General features: G+C 38.5%; 1 protein-coding gene across 1 annotated transcript; it reads left to right on the top strand.

Annotated features, from left to right (window-relative positions):
* Positions 1-16,488: 16,488 nt before the first annotated feature.
* PRL (prolactin) lies at positions 16,489-22,292 on the top strand (the record flags this gene model as incomplete). The annotated part of the gene is made up of 5 exons (XM_084211767.1): positions 16,489-16,525; positions 17,982-18,163; positions 18,548-18,655; positions 20,071-20,250; positions 22,101-22,292. 5 exons carry the CDS (start codon positions 16,489-16,491, stop codon positions 22,290-22,292), a joined length of 699 nt encoding a protein of 232 aa, XP_084067893.1.
* Positions 22,293-26,087: the final 3,795 nt, after the last annotated feature.

Genomic DNA, 26,087 nt, shown 5'->3' with positions numbered 1-26,087 from the left:
CAAGTCTACAATTAAGCCCTAACAACCTGAAATTAAATTTGTTTAGAATTAAACACAAAGTACCAGAATAACATTATTGCTGCTATAATACTTGCATCTCCAAAAGGACAACAGATACAGCCTCACCTGAGTCACAGAGCTAGCCACAGCACTGGAAATTACCAATATTTTTCATGAAAATGACTGCAAATTAACTCAGAACAAGAATATTCACTCATGTAACTGACAGCTAATTTTGAAATAATGAATGCATTTAAGAGTAACACAGTTTTTAATTGCAAACTTAAGAAGGCAAAATAAGCAACGTGCTGAATAAATTGTTCATTCCGAATGATTCATCCAAATCTAATAACTATCTGTCTCTACAAATATTGTAATAAGGCATAATCAGTCAGTATAAAAACAGCAGGAGGAAACGAGCCACAAAAAAATTAAGCTGTACTGCTGCTGTTTCAGTACCAAAGGACAAACTTCATAACTCTCTAACAATCCCTTCTAGCTTCAGATGCTCGTGCAAAAGCAGAATTTGAACTGCATTTTGCTGCCGTGCATCATGGCTGAGACCCACAAGCTCAAATGTAGTCCGACCCTAAAGGCAAAATGAGATGCTTCTTCTCCCCTCCTCTCATTTTCACCCCTCTTTTCTTTGGAGACCGAGAACCAGAGGCGTGGGGGGAAGTCGCTGACTCAAACTGCTGTGTGAGCAAAACCCACAGGCTCCACGTCGCTGCTATATATGGGCTGGGGGGAAAGATGATGGGCCTGTCTCAAAAGAGCCGCCAACCATCACGTCTGAGAGCTCCTCTCAGGCGTCCTCAGCCTAAACATTTTATGGGTTGGGGGTCGCAGGTCACCAACTGTCAAAACAGAGCCCGAGTCGCACTGCGCACCCGCGAGGAAACCGAGCAGACGGCAAAGCCAGAGTTCAGGGGCCGCGCTGCTCAACGCGCACCGCGAACGGCGGAGCTGCCCCTAAAAAGCAACAGGCTTCCCCCCCTAAATCTTCCTGATTTTTACAAGTAGAGCTCAAAGTTAAGTGGGCGTGAGTTTTTAAAGATCAATGCACATGTGGAATTAGACTATTCTAAATGGCTTTTTTTTTTCTTTTTTTAAATGGAGGAAAACAACCACCAAACTTTGAACTGCCAAATTTAACCAGCAGCAAACTCCAAAGCACCAGGTGGTTTCATAAACCCAAAGGTTCATAAATCTTTTCTTTAAAGTTTCCAATTTCAAAAAAGAGCTTGTTCTCTTTGTGGTTATTTTTCAATTTTTCTCCCTCCCTCCCCCTTCTTTCCTGCCTTTGGGCGGATGACCTGCCAACCCCTGACAGTCTTTTAAGCTCGCCGTGCTGGCTCCTGCTGACGCTGCCGGAGACAGGCTGCCCACTCATGGGGCAGCGAGCTGTGGGCATGACTTCATCCACCCGGAGGAGTCACTGGGAAAGGGGCTGCACGGGGTAGCCGTGCTTTCTATTTTTAAACACTGCCCGTGGTGTAGCTCAGGAGTGCGAAGAGTTCAAGCGTTCGGTGAATCTGTTCTCGCCACCTCTCGGGCCCTGAAAGCAGTAATAGTTCTGGTAATCGAGGCAGTGGAATCATCAGTCTCCTCAATCCACAGCCCATGGGCTATGCACAGTCCATGGAAGCAATTCATCTGTCCTGGGAGGTAATTTGGGAGACTGCCAGGTGCAGGCAGGGGGATCAGGGTGGGATGAATCATCAGTGGTTTATGTTTAGTGTGGACCAAGGTGTCTTCATGAAAGATGACACCTGGGAATAAACTTCTGCTACAAGCAGAGCAAATCACTTGCCCTGTACCCTTGCTTCTGCTGTATGAAAAATGCCGCTGAGAAAGGCAGCTGTCAGGCATAGCATGAGGTCTTCTCGTGGCCAGAACCAGCTGGTGGCTCTTATGCCTGTGGGAGCATATAGGGATTTTACCTATGCATGTATACAGTGAAGCATGTTGGCAGCACATTCCCAGGAGGCACCAAACTTTCTGTAGTTTCTGTGATGTGAGAGAAGCAGAGCTGCCATAAACAGTCCTCCAATGTTAAAAGAAATCAGAAAAAAGGCCAGATACTGGTCTTTTAGGTACTGCTCTGTAATCAAGAGACACACAGACACACAGTCTTCTAATCTTCTTAAACTGACAGAATATAAAGCAGCAAGAGTGGAAGAAATGGCCATAGATTTCTCTCTTCTTTCTTTGTTTCCTAATTACACTCTAAGATCAGCGCACTTTAACACATGCCTCAAATTATGCAATCACAAAATCACTCAGGTTGGAAGGGCCTCAGAGGTCAACCAGTCAATCCCCCTACAGCAGCCTTCTCCCTCGGCTCTACACATTCTCCCGCAGAAAGGCAGCATGGAGAGAGAGCTGCAGAAACAGCTGTGGAACCATTAACTCGCTGGCTGTACCTGAGTCACAAAGATGGGAATCTTCAGCCCATTACCACTTCTCTTCTTTAGAAACAGCACCCAACACTTGGCTAGGTAGAGACATCACTGCCTAACTGTGTCAGACATCTGGGTGAGGGTAGGTTGCTAAGTCTCCAGACAGTTGATGGGTAAGAGTGTTGTCTGATCAGATTCAGTACTCAAAATCACAATACAGCTCCTTAGAGATGGCTTGGTTAGTAGCAAATTTCTTATGAAGCCCTCAGGTAAATATCACCCACTTCTATTGCTGGAGCTAATGAGGCAAAAATGTTGAATGTGATCAAGGCCACACAGGAATATCAGTATCAGAGCTGGGATTACACAGCACAAGCTTGGTCTAAATGCTCTAACTCCTTCTGGGGTTCAGATTATTCACTCCTGTGGCCCGTGCCATGCTGGCTCATGAGGTATGGCGCTGGCCCACAGACAGGAAGCTGGGTGAAGCAGTGAAACCACTGCAAGATACCAGCAAGGGTCACCCAAGCCTTTCTGTCAATCCTTCAACTAGGCTGTACTCTTCCCTTTGGAATAAGCGTTCCTCACTTTTTGTTGCAGCTTTCTTTCATCCACTTTCATCCCATGTCTTTACCCTCCTCACATATACAAATATACACATGCTTTGCCAGAAAATCAAAGAAAACTACCTCTCTTTTTAAAAAAAGAGAAACAAGAAGAGCTTTCATGTTTCTCATGTTTTATGCTGTTGTAACTGCATTTGATATAGTCCCATGAGCAGACCTTCCAATAATAATGACTAAATCTAGTTTTATTTTGTAGGATATTTAGGAGCTATTTGGAGCTGTAACCACAGTTATACAGACAGCTCTCACCACATACATATGGTATTATTTACTCAGCCTCCTGATTCATTAAATGGATTTCCAGCTCCTAAGAAGTTTATTATTATTCCTCTGTGGCATCTTCATATTGATTATAATTTCAAAATTCTCTGCTGGAGATCAATGAGTATCCACTAAATTAGGTGACAGCTGATGGGTATAAAACTGAAACACTGCAACTATTTGCAGTCTACAGCCATCAAAGTAATTAAGGTGATTCCATCTCTCCTCACTCACACTTTGGAGCCAATCTGGTTCTGTTGAACTGTAGGGAAAGAAACAGGAGAGCAGACAGGTAGACAAGCTAGATAGCAAAGGCAAGCACAGCATCTAAAATCTTCCAGCATATTGGCTAGCGTGACAAGGAAGCTATTATTTTGTGTCACAGCTCCTCCAAAACCTGGGTCCAGTCTTCCCTTAAGTAAGAAGTGTTCCAGTACTGCTCTCTTGAGCCTCTGTTTCTGAGAATTGTGTAGAGAAATAGCTCTCAGACTGAGCAAAAGAGGTGATTTGGGGCTCATAAGCATAAAACAACACTGTCACAAACGAGTTGAAATGACAGACTCCTCAGTGAAACAGCATTCTCCAGCTTTCACAGCAAGGCCAGAACATCAGGTTCCTCTGGATTCAGTATTACTCACCCACAGTTAAAAACAACTGATAGATACAATTTTTTGTTGTTCTTTCTCTGAATGGTCAAATTCCAGAATGAATGCCAAATCTGGATTTGGCGGTAGGGATCCATGGCTGTGCTAGTAATTTAAATACCTCTTGCCCAGATGGCCCTTAAGCCTATCTAAAAAATATTCCTGGGTTCCCGCTGCAGCAAGCTAGTTTCCAGAGTCCCCTGAGCAGAACAGCACACCAGTATTTTGCATGAATTAATCTTTTTAAATATATGAAAATATCTAATCCCTATCTTTTCACCCGTAAATAGACTGTAGTCATTTATATATAAATAGATCCATATATAAGGCATCCCTTCTCATTCCACCATATGCTGTGATAAAATATCTGAGCAGAATCTCAGAATGCAGGCTGGATCTTGGTGGAGCTAGGCTTAGATATGGGACTCATTGTTTCCAGAATTATCCAGCAACCTGGTTGACACCCTGAGGGTATGATACGCGCCTCCTCTTTATTAAAAGCCTGTTCCAAAAAACTATCAGAGTAGCTGGTAGCAAACAACTTCAAGGGAATGTGTCATGTAATTCTTGTCCTGCCAAAAAGATATATACATTATTAATAATAAAACCTACTTGGCTGATAACATTTTTGATAGTTACTAGCAATGAGATAGATAGCAATTCTCAGTTTTGCTAAACCCCTACGTAGATTTTGCCAAGCTTAAAATAACAACAAGGATAAGGCAACAGTCTACTTCCAATAGCTAAAATTCTGAACAAAAATCACAAGTTAAAATGAGTTAAGAAGTCTTTTCCAGAAAGAGAAATTTTGTAAATTTTTTGTTCTCAAACAGTGGATCAAAGTGACAGGTAAATGACTTCCCTATTGCCTGCCATGTTCATGCAACCAATATTCCTTAGCAACAAGATTATAAATGAGGCAAAAAAACTACTTGTCTCCAAATAATTCTATCTTTTCTTTGCCAAACCCTACCAGTGTTCAAAACAGTAGATTTCTCTGCTATTCAAAATAAGGATCTGAAACATAATTCTTTCCTAAATCTACAGGGGTATGTTTTAGCAGAGGAGCTGTACCAAACTTCATCCCACAGGCTGCACAAATTCAGCATCATGTCAAACTATCGCAGGGAAGACCATGGCATTTCTCTAGCTCTGGCCATAGGATCATGTATGCTAAGTGCATGACCTATTGAGAAAAATAGTTCAATTCACTTGATAATGCACTAAGATCTGTTGGTCTTCCATTAGCACAAGGTTCCCTATGAAAGGAGGCTGAGAGCAGCCAGATCACCCATTCCATTGCTTCCATTGCTTCCTCTGTCAAAGGCATTACAAATCAACATGAACTGTGGCCTTCTAATTTTTACTGGATCTTTACCTGGGTCTGACACCCAGTAGATGCAGAAGCCTGTGAATTGGGTTTGCGTGCACACACGCTTGTGTGGGAGGTTTCTAGTGTGCATGTGACTAGATGTGCTTGTGAAACAAATTTCTGCCCTGATCCAGACCATTTGTCCAGAACAAAATGAGGTATGTGTGCGAGTTGTATGATGCAAGTATGGGCATCATTACATCTAGATACATGGAAACAGGTGGCAGACTAATGGATTTTGGGAGGTCAAACAACCTTTTGTTTTTCCTGTGGTGTCACAGTAGGGCACAAATAGAACATATGTAACAGCTGAGAAAGGAAAACCAAAGCCAGTACAAATTAGATAGGGCTATATGATGTGCGGATGATCCTGGAGGAATGAAAAGAGAGATGCAGAACAGAGCATAATTTTATGTGCAGTTTATGCACATGACCTATGCCTTTGTATACAGACATGACACACTCCATCAGGGTTATAGAAATAGTCATAGTTCCAAAGGTATTAGAAGATACAATATTAAAACCATTCCTGCAGAAATATCAACATGTGCCCTACTGATTTTATTCCAAGCCTCTAGAACTCATCCCACAATACCTTAGATCTATCACAAAACAGAAACATTAGGCACATCTCCCCATAGAAAACAGAACAAGCAGAAACACCAGCAGTATATTTTTCTGAAGGGTTTTATGCTATATTCTTTTTTCTTCCACAGTCATTTTGAGGCATGTGTGTGTAATGCAGTCCTGGACTATGTGATAGCAATTGTGTCTGCTTTTATTCAGAGGCTAACAGCCCTTTCTGAACAGATGTCCTTAGGAAAAAGCCTTCATACTAACCATATTCCTGCACAAAATCTCCAGTGGAGAGCACTGAACATGGGCCTTTCAGATATGTTAGGTCTATCTCTTGCTGATTTGTCCTTTTGCTCATCTTTTTTAAAAACCTTCCAGGTTTCATTTCAGAAGGCAAAAAGCAATTTGAAATTCTCTCCAGATGTCAAGGATTTTTGTTGTCTTTTTTTCCTCCTCACAGATTCATGTTCTGAAAAGAAGAAAATAGAGAAAGAAAAAAAAAAAAAAAGAAGATAAGGAGAATATTTTAAAAGCCTTTAAAAGATATGAAGGATCTAAATTAAAAACCTTTTTGCAGTGAAAGGTGGCTGGAGGGAATGTATAAGAATAGTCAGTTACTGCTGGCATGTTTACAGGCTTTGAAGGTTCTTCACATCTAGCCGAGTGAGAATGGTAAAGAGCAGTTCTACCTCACACTAAGATTTTATGGGATTAATGAGGTCTTTATTAAACCAAATACCTGCAGGTTCTGTTACTGCCAGTGTAGTTACAAATCCTTCATACCTGTTCATACAAGGCAGAGGGTAAAATTGGAGCGCTGTAAAAATGACTGGCCACTTTGCCTTTCTACTCTTGTGATGAGCACTCTTTCCAATAAAGGGTCTGTTTCTACTGACCCCCCCCAAAAGGGTCTCTTTCTATTGACACTGCTTAAAATGAAAAGGGTTTGGGTTTTTTGTTTGTTTGTTTGTATTTTCTTTATTGTTTTCTTTTTTTTACAGCCACCGATTTATGACCAATGTAGGAAAGAAGGTTTTGTGGAAGATAAACTGACTGCAACACGAAGAATATTCGAGTTACATTAACTGATTTACCTAAAGACAATTTTTTCTTCATAACAAGTCTGGTGTAAACTGGAGAAAAAACCTCCTGCTGTCTTTTTATCCCCATTTAATTATTTGGAATCATCAGCTCACAGCTATGGGCAAATAATGGATCCAGCTACAGGATATGTCTACACATGAACTCGAGAGCCACAATGGCAAAATGTGCTGCAAACTCATACCACACTCTTTTATTTTGCAAGCCAATGTGAAATACCCCTATAAAGATGAGAAATAAATATTCAAGAAAACCTGAGGTATTCTGTTCTTCTATCATCATTAATTGTAACTTGGCTATATATTTCTCCTACATATTACAGATTTTATTTTTTTTTATTATAAGATTTAGAGTACAAGCTATTAGAAATCTTTAATACTATTATTATGTCCCTCATAGCAAAAGTGAATATAAAAATGTACTTTTGATACAGGTCACTCCTACACTTTTTAAAGATTGGTTACAAACTCATAAGTTTAAGGAGGTTAACAATATACATGCTCAGAAAAGCAGAATTTTTGTATAGAAATTGTGTCAGGTTGCTGGGGTTTTTTTAAAGGAAAGACTGTCATAATTTGAATAAAACTTCTGCCCTTTAATTAGAATTACTTTTAGTACATACATTCTTTTTAATTAACTACTTCTGTCTAGCATATTTGTTTTTATAAATGATACAAACAAAATAATTTTATTCACTACAAAATTTTTATCTTTTCTGGTGTCTAGAAGGTGGAATGGTATGATGTGTTTCACAGCTATAAAGCCAAACACTCCAAATACGCTCCACAGGGAATATTAGCCCCAAGCTTTGAAACTACAGCCAAATCAGAAAATCTGTAAGGAGAAAGTGATGCAAAGATTGTGCTGCACTCCACTCCCTCCTACTGGGTTGCTGTTGTGTTTTTTAATTTTTTTCCCAAGGAAGACTGCAACAATATGAAAAAGCCTTTGAGCCTTGGGAAGAGCTGTGTTAGAAGAATAGCTCAAATAATGATTTTATAATCACACTTCAAACGCTTAAGTAAAATACATAGGCAAACAGGCAACAATTCCTTTACCTCTTCCTGTTTACACAAAAATCCCTGGCCAATAAAGCAAGTTTTACATGGTTTATTTGATGCTCCTACTCCTGCCCAGCCACGAAGCTGCTCTGTGTCAGCCACTTACAATGACCAGGCACTACCGAAAATGGCAGTGTCATGACATTTCCATGGTGACTTTGGCCTCAGCTTTGCAAATCCCACCAGATCAGGTTACAGACTGAGGACTTAGGAAATGAGTAAGAAAGCACTAAAGGAGAAAAGCTGTGATTATATGCAAATATATTCATTAGAGAAGAGATTTGACAGAAATGCACCTTCTTTTTTTTTTTTTAATGAATTTTTAAATAATGAATTTTATTTATAAAAATATGCTGCAGGTGTGTAAATTAATGTATCTGACCTTTTCAGGACTGGTTAGAAATGTTTGCTACCAAATTTTTTTTCTATTTTTGTTTTAAAATGTTTCCTTTAAAGCTTCATCTCTTTTCACTTTTATTGACAATAATTTATTTTTTCTTTGCTTTATTTCTTCATGTCCAATATAGTCATCAGCTACGAGTTTTGAAGTTATAAGCAAATCCTGCCAGATACCCTGGAATAGGTGACAACCTCTGCACAGAACACACCATGGCCTGTGCCTGCTATATATATCAATACGAATTTCCATGCATTTTTTACCTTGTAAGAGAATTTCTTTTAATAGCACAAAATATGCAGTCACTGGATAACTACTTTCTCACTTTTCCCTCAAACAAAACAGTTTTAGGAAGTAGGTGAATGCATTTTCCTAAAATAATTTAACATGTCTTTCAAAAAAATCTATGTCAATATTCATTTCTAGCCTGGGTTCAATAAGTATGTCAAACTTAACTAAAATATTTTTTAAATGAGATGGAATAGGAAAAAATATTCTAGCGAGATCCTAAGTAAGATTTGAGGCTCTAAATTTCCTGTGAGATAGGAGATGCCCAATACAAATATAACTCATCCCTTCAGGGTCTGCTGGGGTTTGTATATCTGGGGGGGGTTTATGTATTATGTTTAGGGACACAAGCAAACACATGAAGAAAAGAAAATGTGATAGGGTTTGAAATCACTCCGAGAAAACTCTGATGTTGAATGCTTCCTTAAAGACAAGCAAGTAAAGGTCACATTGTTTCAGTATTATTTCCATTCCATCATGAAACAGAGGATTTTGAGCAGTAATATGCATTCTTTCCTCTGATAAATGCACAGCTAAAAGTAAGATCCTCCCAAAGAAGCAAAATCAGCATAGATCTTTGCCTGTTATTTTGCTTTCAGCTAATACCCCACCCCCCAAGAAAAATTCTGCTGACCTTTTACTCTTCATTCAATCCTGACATATATATCAGAAATTATTGGACCAATGAGCATTTCATATGCATTTCACATCAGGAGGAAAAATGCATCTTTACAAAATGCACTTCTAAAGAACAGGACAAAACTGCCATTTGCCATTTTGTGTTACTATCCATTACTAAAATCAAACACTGCATGCTAAAAAGAAGCATGCTTACCACAATCTCTGGAAATACCTTCCTATTCAAATGTGCTCAAAATCTCTGTACACACTTCAGTGCTCTTTTCAATGTATTTGCAATGGAAAAAAAAAAATCCTCTTACTTTTACAGACTCTAGTTCCACAAAGCACTTAAGGAAATATTTTTCCAGTGATGCATTTATCCATAGAATTAAAAATATGCAAATATTTAGACCAAGCTCTATTTCTCCTATTCCCCACTCACTAGCAGGAAAATTCCAGTCTTCTGATAGTAATTTTACTGATTATTACTTTTTATCAGAAGAGTGTTACACAAACATAATACTAAAACTAATACCAACAATATCCCAGCCCACCAGTGAATTCCATTGTGGCATGTCTACCCTAAGTAAAATCTTGCAACTCGTTCTACTTTATTCTGAAGAATGATCAGCTGAAATCTGGACCTTATGGAAAATAACCTGATTGTAGCATATTGTAGCTATGATTGTAGCTGAACATTGTCAAGGGAAACAAATCCTAGATAAAAGCTAATATATGGGAAAACAAGTAAAACCACAGGAATTATTAAAATCAGTAGGTCTTCAGTCTTTGGAGTTCTGATGCTCAATGTGCCTCAGAATCAAGCGCGCTTTTTCTTGAGGCTAAGGAAGAACTAAAACAATGATGTTTTTATAGTAGTATCTTATAAGTCAAAGTGTGCAAATACTTACATACTTCCTCATTTGGACTGAGCTGTATCTCACAGCTTTGGAAATTAGGCCAGCTACGTTGCAAGAGGTTATTCCACCACCCCAGAAGAGAAGCAGAACAAAACTCAAACTGGGTTCTGTCACAACTAGTCAAAACATTAATGATACAACAATGGTCCCAGAAACCCACTCTAAAGATTTTTCTGGAGGGTGGAGACTCACCTTCACTTTCAAAATCACTAGTTTTCACCTCTGAAAAAGGAAAATTGGATTTAAAGTACTGGATAAATTATATTGCAACCACAAGACATTGAATGTTGAGCCAGCAAGGGCTCAGCCTGCCATTTCACATTCATACAAAAAGTTTCGTAGTGCATCTCTGTCCTAGCAGATGTCAGATCCTTATCATCCGACCTCCAAGAGCCAGATGAATCGGGTGTCAAGTATCAGGCCAGAACAAGTACGGTAATGTGGTCTCCTGATAATTCAGCTGAAGTGCCACAATGCAGTTATGTGTGATCCAGATCAAATTTATACTGCCAAGTTATTTGATAATACACAGATACAGCATTAGTGAGCACTGAGCCACAGGCTTCAACTACAAGTATCAGGAACAATATACACTAGCCAGCTTTTACTCCATTCTTTGCAAAGTCTCCTGGGTTTTGCTATCATTAGCTGGAATTCTACTTGGGATTCACACTCAGTATTTCATGGTGTACTTAGATGTACGGCATCATAGTGGCAATGTTGATAAATTAGTTTTAAAGCATGGTTTGCCATTTCATTTTTATGTCTGCTTCTGAAATTTTATGAAACCACATTAGTACAGGAATTAAAAGTAAACCAAAAATCTCCCAAATATTTCCACCTTTTTTTTCTCCATATGGAATTATTTTCCCTTATGTCCTTATCCATTTTTTACCAGCCGACATGCAGAGAACACACTGAGAAAGGACTCAATCCCCATTTTTTGGGGGATTGGTTTTGCTGAGAAACATTTTGAAAGAGTGCTTTCAGAATTCTCCTGTTCCCTGTATGAAGAAGATGAGAGAAGAGCCCTTGTTTAACAGCATCCTAGAAAATCATGTTCTTAAATTCTGCATAAAAGTTTCATGGACCTTATAGGGACTAATCATAAAAGACAAAATATTTTTCATTTAAAACTATCTACACTGAAAAAAAATATTCTGTTTATTTTTCTCTTTCAAATATATTTTCCACAAGTTTAGATGGGGCTTTGAGCAACCTGGTCTACTGAAAGGTGCCCCTCTCCATGGCAGGGGCTTTGGAACAAGATGAACTTTAAGGTCCCTTCCAAACCATTCCACAGTTTTATGATTTTATGAAAATTTAATGCAATCTGAGGGGCATATTTGGGGTTGATCCAAATAAAACAGTTTTGCAACTTTTCAAAGCTAACCACTAAGTAAAGTTGACAGGATAATTTAGCAGATATTCTATAAAAGAAAGACAAGACCCCAAGGTCCTTCTGCACAGAGCTGCTTTCCACAATATCCACTACTCTGCCCTGATCTGTCCAGGTAGTTGGTTCATCATAGAAGGCAATTAGGTTGGCCAAGCGTGGTTTGCCTTTAGTGTAGCCACACTGACTACTTCTGATCACATTCTTGTCCTCCATACAGACAAAGATGGCCTCTGGAACAGGCGCTCCATCACCTTTCCAGGGATTGAGGTGAGCCTGACTGTCTGGTAGTTCCCTGGGTCCTCTTACTCGTCCTTTTTGGAAACCAGAGTGACATTGCCTTTTTTTCAGTCCTCAGGCACCTCTACTGAGTGCCACCAATTTACAAAGTTGATTGTGAGTGACCTTGCTATGGTGTCCGTCAATTCTCTCAGCACTTGTGGATAAATCCTAGCAGGCCCCATGCACCTGAGGATATCAAGTTTGCCTGGGTGTTCTCAAAACCAATCCTCCTGATCAAGGGAAAGTTTTCCTTCCAGCACCCCTCTACCCTCGTCTCTGAGGTCAGAGATTCCTGCAGGCTGGTCTTGTGCAGTGCAAAGGCAGCATTCAGCAGTTCTGCCTTCTCTGCATCCTCTGCCACCAGGGTGTCCCTCCCATTTGGTAACAGGCACACATTATACTTAGCTTTCCTTTGTTATTCATGTATTTGAATAAGCTCTTCTTGTTCTTGACATCCTTTGCTAGATTTAATTACAGAGGGGCCTTGACCTTCTTTGTATTTCTCATTGCATGTGCAAAACAAGAACACAAGAACTCATAAACCTTTTTTTTTTTTAATGCATATCCAAAAATCTCGGGGGCCACAAGGCCTGGGGACCCTGAGATGTGGGCAGAGTCCTTGCCTCGGACCACAATATTGAAAGACAAGTCGTAGATCTTCTCTTTTGCTCTCAAAGATATTTATTGTTTCTTATCAGGAAAAAATTTTTCCTCCCCCACAGCCGGGATCTGGACAGTGCCAGTCACTCTGACTCCCCCCAGGGCAGTGGTATCTCTTTATACCCAAAACTACATGTTTACAATAAGTTTCCAATACCTATCATCTATACTAGACAGCAAACTTCTACTCTAAACCAATCTAAAAGTGCCTACATTACAGCAGAAGATGGAGACACAGAAGAAGGAGAAGAAAGGCTTGACACCCCCAAATCCCTCCATCTTGTCCCCATAACCCATATACTAAGAACCCTAAAATCTACTTTTTCACCCGGTGAGAGTAATGTTATCACACTAATTAAACTGCAGAGGCTTGAAGATCTTCATATAAGATTGGCAATTTGCTCCATGGCTCATAGTCAAAACCACAGGTGGTTTGGGCTCTGTGCCAGGGTCTCTGAGCCCCCTGGCAAGGGGAGTCTCAGCAACTCTGGACTCCCAAAAGGATGTCCTGAGTTCCAACAAAAAGATTTAATTAGTTAGATCATGTACAGGAATATTTTTCTGAACATTCATTTTTGCATGATCTGCACTGGGGATCATCTTTTAAAAACATAACAAAAATTTGGTATTCCAAACTTCTGCATCAACTAATGTTCTGTTAATAGAGACAGATACTTCTAAGTAAGTAAAAGTCAAAATCAAGTGATATTACCAGTCTTCATTAAAACTACTTAAGTATTCTTCAAAGAGCTATTCTATTAGAAAAGATTTTTCATTCTTCTACATTAGCCATCAATCAGACACAAGATTTTGCATATCTCAAAAACATTCAATAAAGTAAAATGGAATTGGAATATTTGATCTTCCAGTACTGATCAATAGTTCTTAATCAAGATGCCACAGCCTAATTCACAGTTTGAAACCTGATATGAGATGGAAAGATAAGGTTATTGAGAAATGAGCACTAAATGTTGTTATCTGTAATATTGATACATCACATGTAATGCCTATGAAGCATGAATAATGAGCTAAAAACTACATAAAAAAGTCTGCCTAGAGTAAATCCTGCTTTTGGTTTATTGTTTACATGGGGTGGTAAAAACTGCTCATTTTATTTCCGGGAAAGACCTTGAGATAAAAGGAATGTGATCATTTTAAAACAATAATTAAATAAATAAATATATATATATATTTCTATGGCAGAAGTAGAAGACCAAGGGAGATAGAAACCAGCTGCTAACCAGCTCTGTACTTTGTAGTTCCTCACGTTGTTTCCCAGTCTTTTTCTTCAGTAATGGTAACTGTGCAGCTAGCTACATTGCTGTCTTGAGTTATTGTAAAAATTAGGCAATTAGGGGGTTATTGAGGAAAAGAATTAACTTCCTTTCCATGATTCAGAGAATAATCAGAGACAACAGGCTGCCATATTCTATGTCTTTGGAGCATATAAAGCCAGGTCACTTTAAAAAGGCAGAAGGAAGCATTTTCAGCTACTTTCAAGTTTTTATTCAGCTTTTAAATAGGACAAAATTCCTAATTTATAAAAGAAAATTAACATTTTAATCTATTTATTTCTAGTTATTGGAACTCTTCCTCTCTTTTCTTTCTCTCCCCTTTTTTTTTCATCTTTGGTACTAGTAAGAAATTATGTTCTTCATTTAAAGTGTAGGTCTAGGAATCAGGAATTTTATTTTATTTTATTTTTTCCCTCGAGACTTCCTGTGCAGACACAAATAAACTTAACCTCTATGTCAGTTCTCACACCTGGTAAAAGAACTTCACCTTTATACTTATCCACTTTATAGAGAGCGTCTTCCCTCCTGCCTATGATTTTTGATTACTGACAATTTTAATCCATTCATGTTTGTAGTGTATTTGAGGATGAAAGGTGCAAGAGAAAATGAAATTGTGCTATTTTGTGGTACAATATTTTAAATAAAACGTCATGCAGTGACTTCAAATAAACCACTCTCTTGTGATCTACATTTAAGGTGCTTGTCTACGTTTACACAGCGAGAGGGAGGTTATCCTCCAAGCTAAGTCATATGAGGATATTGACTTCAGCTGATGCCATCAGGCCTCAGAGAAGCCTCCCTGTCCAAAAACAGAGAAGACAGACTAGGGAGTTCACCTGCTGCCTTTGTTATCTAGTCCCAAGTATTAATTAACTCAGCGCCTTACTTTGGCCCCACTTCCAAACCCTCAAAATGCCAAGAAAAGGAGACTAGTGAATGAAAGAGCAACAGGTGGTTTGAGAACTGTTCATTCATCTAATTCACAGGACTCTTTTAATGTAAGATACCAGGATTCTTCAGTCTCACCTGTAATCTTATTGGGGCAGGTTTTCAAATGAAGCTGAATTAAATCAAGCTCATAAGCCATTAACAGTGGTTTAGAAGACAACAATATTTTTCTACCATCCGTGCTAGAGTTTTTGCTGTGGCCCTATTCTAATATTACTGCCTTTATCAAATTGCCACTTTTCCTGCTGCAGAAAACAACTGCCTCATTTACTCAGCAGAACCTCAATTTCCAGTAAAGGTGCAGCCTCTAAGCAGAACAAACTGTTCTAGCAAAAATCCTAGAACTTAGCAAAGGTAGACCATCTGTTACTGGTTCTGGTTTATTGCTGAAGTATCTTGTTTCCCAAGGAATGCCTTCCCTAAATGTTTAGCCTTTCTTCTCCCTTGTTCATCATTACTTCAAGAATCCTGAAATAATGAAGTATTCTGGGTTGCATGTATACCCATTCCACAGGTATGGAACAAGTTGTCTAAAGGCAAGAAAATTCATTAACACTGTATGCCTTATTCATCACCACCATCTAATTTGGAAAGTTTCTCCATGGATAAATGGACCTGAGAAGCAGTTGAAAGGTTATATATTTGCTAACATATTCATGCAGATGAGCCTCACACAAGAAGAGAACAGGGCCAACCTGCTCAGGCTGGTTTGCAGCTTACCACAGATGCATCAGAATCGAGAACAAACCTCACTGCTGACGACAGCACATGTTTTGCATGTGGTGGAAATGCCCATCTTTTACGCAGAGGGTTTTTGGGTGTAGAAAATAAGTTCATGGGTTTGTAGAGGTTGGGTTTGTTTTTTTAAACAATGCTAAATTATTCATGAGACATTTTGGATTAAGCAGTAAACATATAACTTCTACTTAATTTCTTCTAAATTTTTCCTTTTTTAAATGGAAAAACTCAGCCTATTTTTCTAAATATCTCTCAGACAGAGGATCAGTTATACCAAGATATGTGCTGTGTAATATATTTTTTAGCTTGCCATGATTGTCATATCTATAATCTTACAGACAGTGACCTGTCTTTACAGGAGCCTCAGTTCCCTTTACTCTGGATAAATTTCTGTTCAATTTATGCTACTTCTTTTAATGGGGATACTGTAAACTACGGTTTTCCTCCCACAAATAGCCAGAATTTTAATGTAAGTAAGCTTAGATGGCTGAAGCAACAAGGATGGGTAGAAGACTATCATGGGGAGTAAGAACAGTAGGCTAGAAACATTGATAATATCTGTCTCAGAACTGGAGATTTCCAAGATCAATGGCATTTTCACCTCATTCAGGGCAAAATATTGGCACTCTCTTCATTCAGTCGTACTTGGGATCCCACAGCTCAACTTATTAATGAAATTCCCCCTCACAGCTAAAATTAAAAAAAAAAAACAAGAACCAAAAAATACTGAATATGAATGTGGAAGAAAGGCAATTTGATGTTTGTAATTATCGAGGCAAACTCCACAACCTGCTGAATGTATGCAAAATGGACCCTGGATGGTGTATATAAAAGTGGTATGTGCGGAGAATAGCAGCAAGCATTGAGGTGTCTTTCTGGTAGAGAAAGTCATCATCCAGGATGCCCACCATGAGCACCAGGGGGGCTTCACTGAAAGGTAAGAATTTTGACATTCACCTGCTGATAATTTTTATACTTCTTTCCATTTTGATTGAATTAGGAGGCATCTGAAATGTAACAAATTTAAAGACTGAGGTCTTCCAACCACATAATTTTCCAGAAAGGGCAAAACCTGAAGGAGCTTGATGCCTTTTGTCTTCTAAGAGTACCTTTGCATTGGGGGGTTGTCACAAAAAATTGGGCTGAGGGGTGTCACACTTGCACGTTAAAGTTTGGATCTGGACCACTCAGAAGGCTATGGCTAGATGTCATTACCCACAAATCGAGAGGTGATGTGGTAATTTTGAAATAATTGTTTTCAAAATGTTCATCGACTATCCAAGCCAACAAGTCTCAGGTTTTCACAAAGTTACTCTTTAGTGTACTTTCCTAAATGCAGCATCCAGCATGTACCTTGCTTATGGGGGAGGAGGAAGGCTTACTTCAATATTGTGTAAATCCACCTTTTTTGAATGTAGACCTAGAAAGAAACTTATCACGTGACTTTCTTAGGGACAGTTTTGCTGATTTATGAAGCACACCTTCATTGAGCATTTTAAATAAGTCTAGTGAACCAATATAGGTAACAGGTTAATTTCCAGAAGGAAAAGTCTCAGAACAAGTACATTCTTTTACCAAATATTTTAATTATTTGCCATTGCTTTTCTCTGTCTATTTTATTTCACTGAAATAAAAAACTTAATTCTGCTAAGTTAACATGAAAAGTTTTAAGCAGATGAGGTTTTATGCTTTAGATAATGAGAAGTCCTCTTTATCAGTTTCAGAAACTCAGGAGAACAGGCAAAAACTATCACTGATTTCTTGGAAGTAGAAAATTTAGGGTTAAACTCTAAAGAGCAAAGAAGCACAGCTGCTGGAGATCTTTTGAAGGAACTCCCAGGACAATCACAGCCTTAAGAGTGACCTAACCACCCTCCCACAAAATTAATTTTAACTCCAAATGTTTGCAAAGAAGAAAAGGACCTCTGGGACGAGGAGGAGGGAAAGAAAAAAAAAACAAGAAAAAAGAAAGAAAGAAAAAAAGACCAATCTATTTTCCAAACTTATATATCTGTGTAAATATGAATATGTAGTTATGTTTGCACTGTGAAGAAGTTTGATTTGTTTTTTCTTCTGTTTATCACTCTGTTATAAAACCAGACACATAGTAAGTGACTTCAGAATACACTGTACACTACAGCACAGGTTACCTTGTCTCCTCAAAATCTGTAACTGCTGTGTTATACCATCAGGATGATAGAGGGGAGAAAGGATAAAAGAATTATAGAATTACAGCGTGTCTGTCCTCCACTGCTGGAGCAGCCAGCACGGAGGGTGCTCTGAGCTGTGTGACAGCACAGCCCAAATCACCCAGCATCTGGCTCTGACAGCTGCTTCTAAATACACCTGCAAGTCAATGTGAGCCCATTTCACCGTGTTTTAAACTTGAACAGGTTTGTTGCTGGCGGCCCTTCTGGTGTCCCACATGCTTCTGACAAAGGAAGGAGTGACCTCTATGCCAATCTGTCCCAATGGATCTGTCAATTGCCAGCTTTCCCTTGAGGAGCTTTTTGACCGAGCAGTTAAACTTTCACATTACATCCACTTCCTCTCTTCGGAAATATTCAATGAATTTGTAAGTAGTCTTTTCCTGAGAGCAAGAAAATATAAAATTGCAATTTAATACTTTTTAATCACAAACATATGTTAACGTATAGTAAACAAGTATGACTGCCGTCTGGTGAAAGTCCCAATGGTGACCAAATTAGTGTATAGTCCTGAATGTTGCTAAGATCCCCAGCACTTCTATTAAAAGATACCATTTTCCCATCATTCTTCATCTGTGGAACATTTGTTTTTGCTGGGTGCCAGCTCCACTCTAGAGACTCACCAGAAACTTTTGACCTTTACAGCATAAAAGCAGTGATAAAAGCTTTGGAACAACGATTAGCTAGCACAGTGTTTGAGCTGAAGCTCTTACCTTTCTGTCTCAATAACACCTGTCCGTGCTGATCTGCAGGATGAACGCTACGCCCAGGGCCGGGGTTTCATTGCAAAAGCTGTCAACAGCTGCCACACTGCGTCTTTAACCACTCCTGAAGATAAGGAGCAGGCTCAGCAGATTCATGTAAGTCCCACTTCCAGTGTAATTCAGTGTCAGACAGAGCAAGGGAAGGCAGAGAAGGAGGGTTGCAGAATAGTGAGAGATATATCATACTCAATCTTTCAGAGTGAGAGGGAGATCAACTCAATCAGAATTAAAAAGCCAGGAAGAGGAAAGCACCAAAAAGCCAAAGTTGATTTAACATTTGCAGATGTTAAGTTACAAACCCTAGAGCATACATAAGTACCAGTGACTATCATCCCTTCCTTTTCCTGTATGGTACATTTAATCATTGCATCTTAATTCCAATTAAAATACAACCTCATGGAGCAATGCCAGTCACCATGTTTGTACATTATCTTAAAACATCTTATACACAGTTAATGCATTTACAAACATGAAAACACATTGCTGTTTATAGACAGAGGTAAATAGTTTTCCAGTAACTCAAAACACTGGCATTACTAAAAAAACATTGAATAGATATTTTTTCTGCTACCAGTAGGCTAAAGTGGTCACATCATCATCCAAATGCAAAGATTCTAGTGTGAAAATCTGCAAAATATGTGTAAATAGAAACACACTTCATACCTCCATCATTTATAATAATTATAAACTTCAGTGAAGATGATCTCATTCAGTCTACCCTCACAGATATGATTTGAAAATTCTCTGGAGAAAAAAATAAGCAGAGCTGTAAAAATGGGGCTGTTCCAGAACAAAATCTCTACGAGTTTTGTGGTGGTGGTGATATCTTCACAATCTCACAGTATCACCAACTTCTCTGTGTGTCATTTAGAAATTCTAGTGGGAGCAATAGAATTCACAGCCCTGGGTTGTGCATGCAGCAAAGAAGAAAAGGTTTAGTACTGTCACGAACTTAACCATAGGCTTGGTGAATTCCTATTGCCCACAAGAAAGGACAATTTTTAAAACCAGAGCTACTGCTGGAAGCGCCATTGTTCAAACAGGTGGACAGATGAGTTATGTAGAGGCAATAAAAGCTGTTTGGTGGTTTACCATAATGTGTACCTTCCAGTCAGTTCTAAATTAAAAAATATATATATATATATATAAATAATCAGTGGATTTTAAAATGTTCATCAAAAATCAGATAAGGAACTCTGGGTTTCCTTTCACAGAGATAACACATAGTTTTTCTTGTTAATTTTTAATGCTGAAATTATTCAATTATATTTTCCACTGCAGAATATTGCAGGCTCATGCAAATATTGTAGAACACAATGACACAAATGACAAACTTTGAAAATGCAGTTGCACAGAGATATCTAAGACAGGGCTATAGGGCACATTCAATAATAGGTCCTGGAATAAGTTCCTGAATCACAATGTCTGAGGACACTGCTCTAAATGCCTTCTAATTTTACCAGAATTTAGCTTTCTTCTTTTAACCACCTTCCCTTACTATGGGTGTGCAGCATGAAGACCTACTGAATTTAATATTGGGAGTTCTGCGTTCCTGGAATGATCCCCTGATCCACCTGGCCTCTGAAGTACAAAGAATCAAAGAAGCTCCAGAAACCATTCTCTGGAAGGCTGTGGAGATTGAAGAACAAAACAAGCGACTTCTAGAAGGAATGGAGAAAATAGTTGGGCGGGTAAGTAGGTCCTCAACACCTCTCCAGCCAATTGCTTTAAGGATGACACGTACATTGATAGCCTCTCCCTACCTGGAATGTGAAAGGAAACAGTAGATGTGAAGATAAAAAGGGAGACAAAGTAGTCAATTCTGAGAACTTTCCAGCTTTCTTCTTTCAGATTTCTTCTGCTACCTTGCAATTTCTAAAGAGAAAATGTGATATGATTGTCATGGAATAACTCATGACACTCCCATGAAGTTATGCTTCAGGGGAAGGTGTAATCGTCAGGACTGACTATGGTCATTCTATCTTTGAGCATTTTCAATTTGCAATCCGGATTGTTTAAGGATACATCCCCATTTTTTCCATATGCACATATGGTTTTTTTCAGCATATTTATATGCATCTCTATACAAATAGGTATTATGCAGAGATCTTGGAAACAGATACCATGTTTAAAACAGCTCTGGGAGTCTGGGCTATTGCAAAGATGTGGCATACAAAGTAACCCTGATATCTTTCATTTCTCTTTTCACACCACTCTGATTCCTCTGGACTCTGAGTCTGACTTGGCTCCCCCCATACTTGTGAGTTTATACAACAAGGCTGTTGTCTCACAAAACCCATACTTGAATAGCTCTTGTTGCCACTAATTGATTGAAAGCTTTCCTGAACAAAAACAGCTCTCACTTGTTTATTTTTAAAGGGGCCTGGGTTAGTTGGTGAATTTATCATTCTGTCAGTGAGTTAGATGTTGACAAGAGGTTCTGACTTCACTGCTCTGAGCAGCTGAAGGGCACGAAGAGTGCCACCATCACTGTATCCACCACTTTCCACTAGATCACTCAAGGTCTCTCTTTCAGTTAGGTGCCTCTTCACTCTGAAACCTTATACCATCCAGGGTACAAATACATTTATCAGTGTAATCAAATACATCTCTATCACACATCCATGTGTAAAAAGGGCACAGCTGAGGGTCCAAGATAAGAGTAAGAAGTCAGGTGCTGCTCCAGTTGCCCTGTCACCACCTTCTCATTCACATTATTTACAGAAAGAGATAAGACTGGCTCATTCATTAGTGTCAAACCATATTTTTAAGTCATAGTGGGTCTATTTTTTTTTTTACCTTTTGCTTAAACTGAATGATAGCAGCTCCACAGATTCTCTCCTATATGTCTTTTCAAAGTACAACTTGTGTGAAATAAGGATGGTGCACTAGCCCCAATAGGCACAGAATTCCTTCCTTCTATGAAGGGTAGATTTATGCAATAAGAGAAAATTAATGATTGTCTTCAAACAAGGAGACCTAAACCAGTCTTCACCTCAGATACTAACTTACTACATGTGTTCCTACATGTAGCTTTCTGACATTAGAAGTCTTTGTATCACTCAGCTTTTTTGTTTTTTGATGGAGCCAGTACTTCTGAATATGTATTATTGAGAGATTTTCCTGGTAAGGGCTGAGACTAATCTGTGTGTTGCACACAAACAACTTCTAAGAACAAGTTTTAACAAAGTTTTGAAGGTGGAGAGAGCCAAAGAGAGATGTCCCTGATGAGTCCAAGCATGAAGGAAGGATTGATTTCTCTGCGAAGTCAAGTTTCCCTGAATACTGGTTAACATACTAGCTCTCTTAAAACACTACTGAGACAGTTACGCTTTTCATGTTTTAGGAAAATAAACTGAAAAATCTGACTCATTCATTCAAAATCTGAATGAAGATATAGAACATTGTAGGGAATATTGTGAGCCACTGCCAAAGGCACATTAGAAGCCATACACTAACATTCTTCAAGGACAGTATTTTAAATTCTGCCTTCTACATCCAGTCAGGCTCACTATCTATTAATACCACTTTGTGTATTTAGGTTCACTCTGGGGAGGTGGAAAATGAGATTTACACTCCGTGGGACGGACTTCCATCCCTGCAGCTTGCTGATGAAGACTCCAGACTCTTTGCCTTTTACAACCTGCTGCACTGCCTCCGCCGAGATTCCCACAAAATCGACAACTATCTCAAGGTTTTGAAATGCCGCCTAATCCACGACAACAATTGTTGAGCAGTCATGGGCCTGATCACGTACTGAAGTCATTCCTCATGTGTTCTTGATGCTTTGCCACTTTATGAAAATCACACACTGTGCAGAATCTGTATAATCAGTAACTTTCAGGCATGTTTGTATGAATTCTGGCTGCAACAATTAGCACCACATGTGTTGGTGCTTTAAAATATTACCCACCACTTGTATGACAAGAATATACCTTTCTGTCTAATCTCCTCCCCTAGTAGCATTTCAGTGATAAACAGGATGCAGATACAAATAAAAATGTTCTTAAATACAAAAGCATGTAACACTGGTGGTATCAGTGAATAAAAAATAGATGGCATGGTGTATACCTTTAACAGTAGTTTCTCTTTTGGGATCTCAATCTCCAGTTAATGATGACAGGATTTCTTACTTGCGTTGGTCTTTACACCCTCTCCAAAAAGGGAGGAAACAAAAAGCAGGGACATAAAAAGGCAGATTAATCACACTAAACTACCCTAAAGTAAATTTTTTTTCTGAAATCTAATCTGCTTTTATCAACTCTTTTGCTGAGTACAAAATCTGTCAGAGCAGGGGAGAGGAAGGTTAAGAAAGCCATCTTGGCTAACACAGCCGTTGATTCCCCATGCAATTCATGGAGAGAGAAGACACATCCAGTATTTCAAGGACAGAGATACAGCTATATTTACATCTCCACTGATGAGAAAAGGCATTTCCGAGGAAGACCCATTATATTTGAAGTAACTGAGGGCAAAGGAACCAACTGGTTTCAGTAGGTCTCAAAATGCAATGATGAGCATTTATATCATATCCATCTACCTTTCACATTCCTCCCAAGCAATGTGGTGGTTGCAGTTACTTGGAGAATTTTGAAGACATAAAAAGGCACCACCTGAGCTGAAGTGTCTTTTGTGCTAAACCCAATGTGTCTCCGTTCACTTTGGGTTGAGTCAAAAAGTTTTTAGGGCCCTCATCTGAAAACACTATGGTTACACATTGAAAATTTGTAAATATCAAAACAATTGACTACTTTTGAAAAAATCTGGCTTACAGTCACACATGTAAGAACCCAAATTGCAACGGAAGCCATTGACTGCAGACCGCACCTATGTGTTGTCTTTGTAAGCAATAAATAAACTCAGACTTGGCTTCACCACACAGTTTTAGCAAACAGGAGCTTAATTTCAAATCAGCTCCTCCTGGAGTTGTCTTCCCACTAGACAAGCATGCTGCATTGCTCCAGGTTGGAGCCAGCTCAGAGGAAGAGCAAAGCACCAGAGAAGATGGGTTTGAGGGCTTAAGCCTTTCATTACCATAGCAGAATAAGCACAGCCATAATTGGTATTGGCATAAGAGATTAGACAATACCAACTGCTAGGAAGGTCTCATTTTAGCCATTTCTCCAAGAACGTGATGATACTTGCATTTCTAATTGTGTGTATATGTATAATGGCCTCTTAATCTTTTCATATTTTCAATTATTGATTGCCTCAGGCTTTTTCTGTATAAGTATACACTAATCCCAATTTTAATCTATAAAAAAATCACCTTTACAGTAAGCAAATTCCTTGTAGGACAGTCACAATTGACATATTTCTTAAGCTCTGCAATGCACAAAACCTGGGGCACATGCAACAGCAGTTTAACAACACACAGCTGTACAGCACAGTCAAGGAGGAGAATGGGTAAAATTTGCCTGGCAAAATGCAAGTGTCCCAACTAGAATATAAAATGGTTTTAATATTCTGGTTTTTGTTAAAATGCCAATGGAAGGGGTAAAAAGAAGCATTTTAAAGGAAAGGAAAAAAAAGGAAAAGAAAAAGAAAATATGTCCTTTGTAATTATCATAAGTGCTTAGAATTACAGTGTGAGTTCTTATTGAAAAGAAAACATGAATAATGGGACTAGTCTGTATTGAGCTGGAAAAACAATTATGCCTCACTGAGCAAACTCCTACCTCAGAATCTCTTTAGAATTCAAAAGCAACTTGATTAATAGGGTAGACATTCATAATTTTACACTTATGTGACTAGATCTAAAACAATGACTTTCATTAACTGCTTAAAAATTACAGTGCTAAAACAACTGTTTAAAACTTGCATGCACTGGCTTTATATAGCCTATTTTAGCACAATTATGAGTTTTTTAATTTCATAAGGAAAGATACAAGAGGATGACAAAAGAATCTAAACAACTGAAAAGCTATCTGCTTTGCAGCTGCTTAACTAAAGTAGCATTAAAAAGTGATCTGGTTAATATTCTGAGTCATCACAGCTGTCACAGAGACAGAGAGATGTAGAAGCCCATGAACACATTTGGAGCTACACCTTCCTGTGAAGTGCCCTGCCATGGACATACCGTTCAGACCCTGAGTGCTCAAGCCACAATTCAATTGGAAAATCCATTTCTTAGAGCTGCTGGTAGGAAAAACACACACTTACCTTAATATTAATAGATGGATAGATGGATAGATAGATAGATAGATAGATAGATAGATAGATACATACATACATACATACATACATACATACATATATACATACATACATACTAGGAAAAATGTGAGGCACTGGCACTGGCACTAGGAAAAAGGTGGTGAGGCACTGGCACAGATTGCCCAGAGATGTTGTGAATGTCCCATCCATGGCAGTGCTCAAGGCTAGGCTGGCTCTGAGCAACCTGGTCTAGCAAAAAGTGTCCCTGACCACAAGGGGATTGACTCCTTATCTAAAGATGAACTTTAAGGGCCCTTCCAAACTAGGCTATTTCTATGATTCTAATACTTTGTTAATTAGTTCTTGTTTGTAAGTCCTGAGCAACTATTGTCTTTTTTCCAACAAGAAATTACTTAGCCAAATTCTTATATTATATAAAACTGAACTGAAAACAAGCATGCTCTTTCTAAGTAAAAGAAACTGATATCTATAAGCATTTTTCCGTGTATTAACTTCTGGCTACTTCAACAAACAGCTAGTTTTATAATTATTTATTCAATGCCCAAATTGGCCATATTTAAAAATTTGTTCTTGTCTTTACTTCTGTTCATTTAAGATTGCATGGTGACAGGAATGGAAAGGAAAGGTCCACTTAGCTGCAATATAGATTCTGTCCTCTTTTAAAATTATATTCATGCTCCCATAGATGGCACTAAATTTAAGATAACACTTTGTGACATGAAATCCAAATGGTAGGAAGTTTAAGCCAATTTGTCACTGAGAGCATTTATCACTGAACTCAACAGTGCAGCATAGATCCACAAAGTAGAAATCTGACTTGCTATTCATGTGTATTTCTAGACTCCAGAATCATAGGTAACCATTGGAGCAAACAGAATATTTTGAGGATGATTTTAAAGCAAATAAGGGAAGATTTTATTGACATTTGGAATATGGTGCTTAACTAATAATGTGATAATTTTTCTATCATCCTTTTTTTTTCCCCTTTTTTTTATTTGAGATTCTACAAAAAAGCCTCCAGTGTTTTGTCTATAACATGGCAACTCATCTGTACAATAGAGTCAACCTTTATAATATAATTTCAAAGACAATCCACAATTCTGATAACAAGGGATACACAGTGTAGAAATAAAACATCATCTAAATTTAATTTCTGAACAACAGAAATTCTCTGAGGGCTGCATTTTAAACAGACTCTGCCTATTATAAATGAAATTTATAGAAGCAACCAATTACATCAGAAATGTAAACTCAGTAATCATACTTATGTATATATCCATACACTAAAAAAATCCACTAGTACAACCATGCATAGGAATAACATCACAGGCATACACATTCTCACTGACAC

Source organism: Fringilla coelebs, assembly GCF_963513975.1.
Source record: "Fringilla coelebs genome assembly, chromosome: 1".
Lineage (NCBI taxonomy): Eukaryota > Metazoa > Chordata > Aves > Passeriformes > Fringillidae > Fringilla > Fringilla coelebs.
Note: the sequence above shows the minus strand (reverse complement) of the source record. Positions and strands in the feature narration are given on the sequence as shown.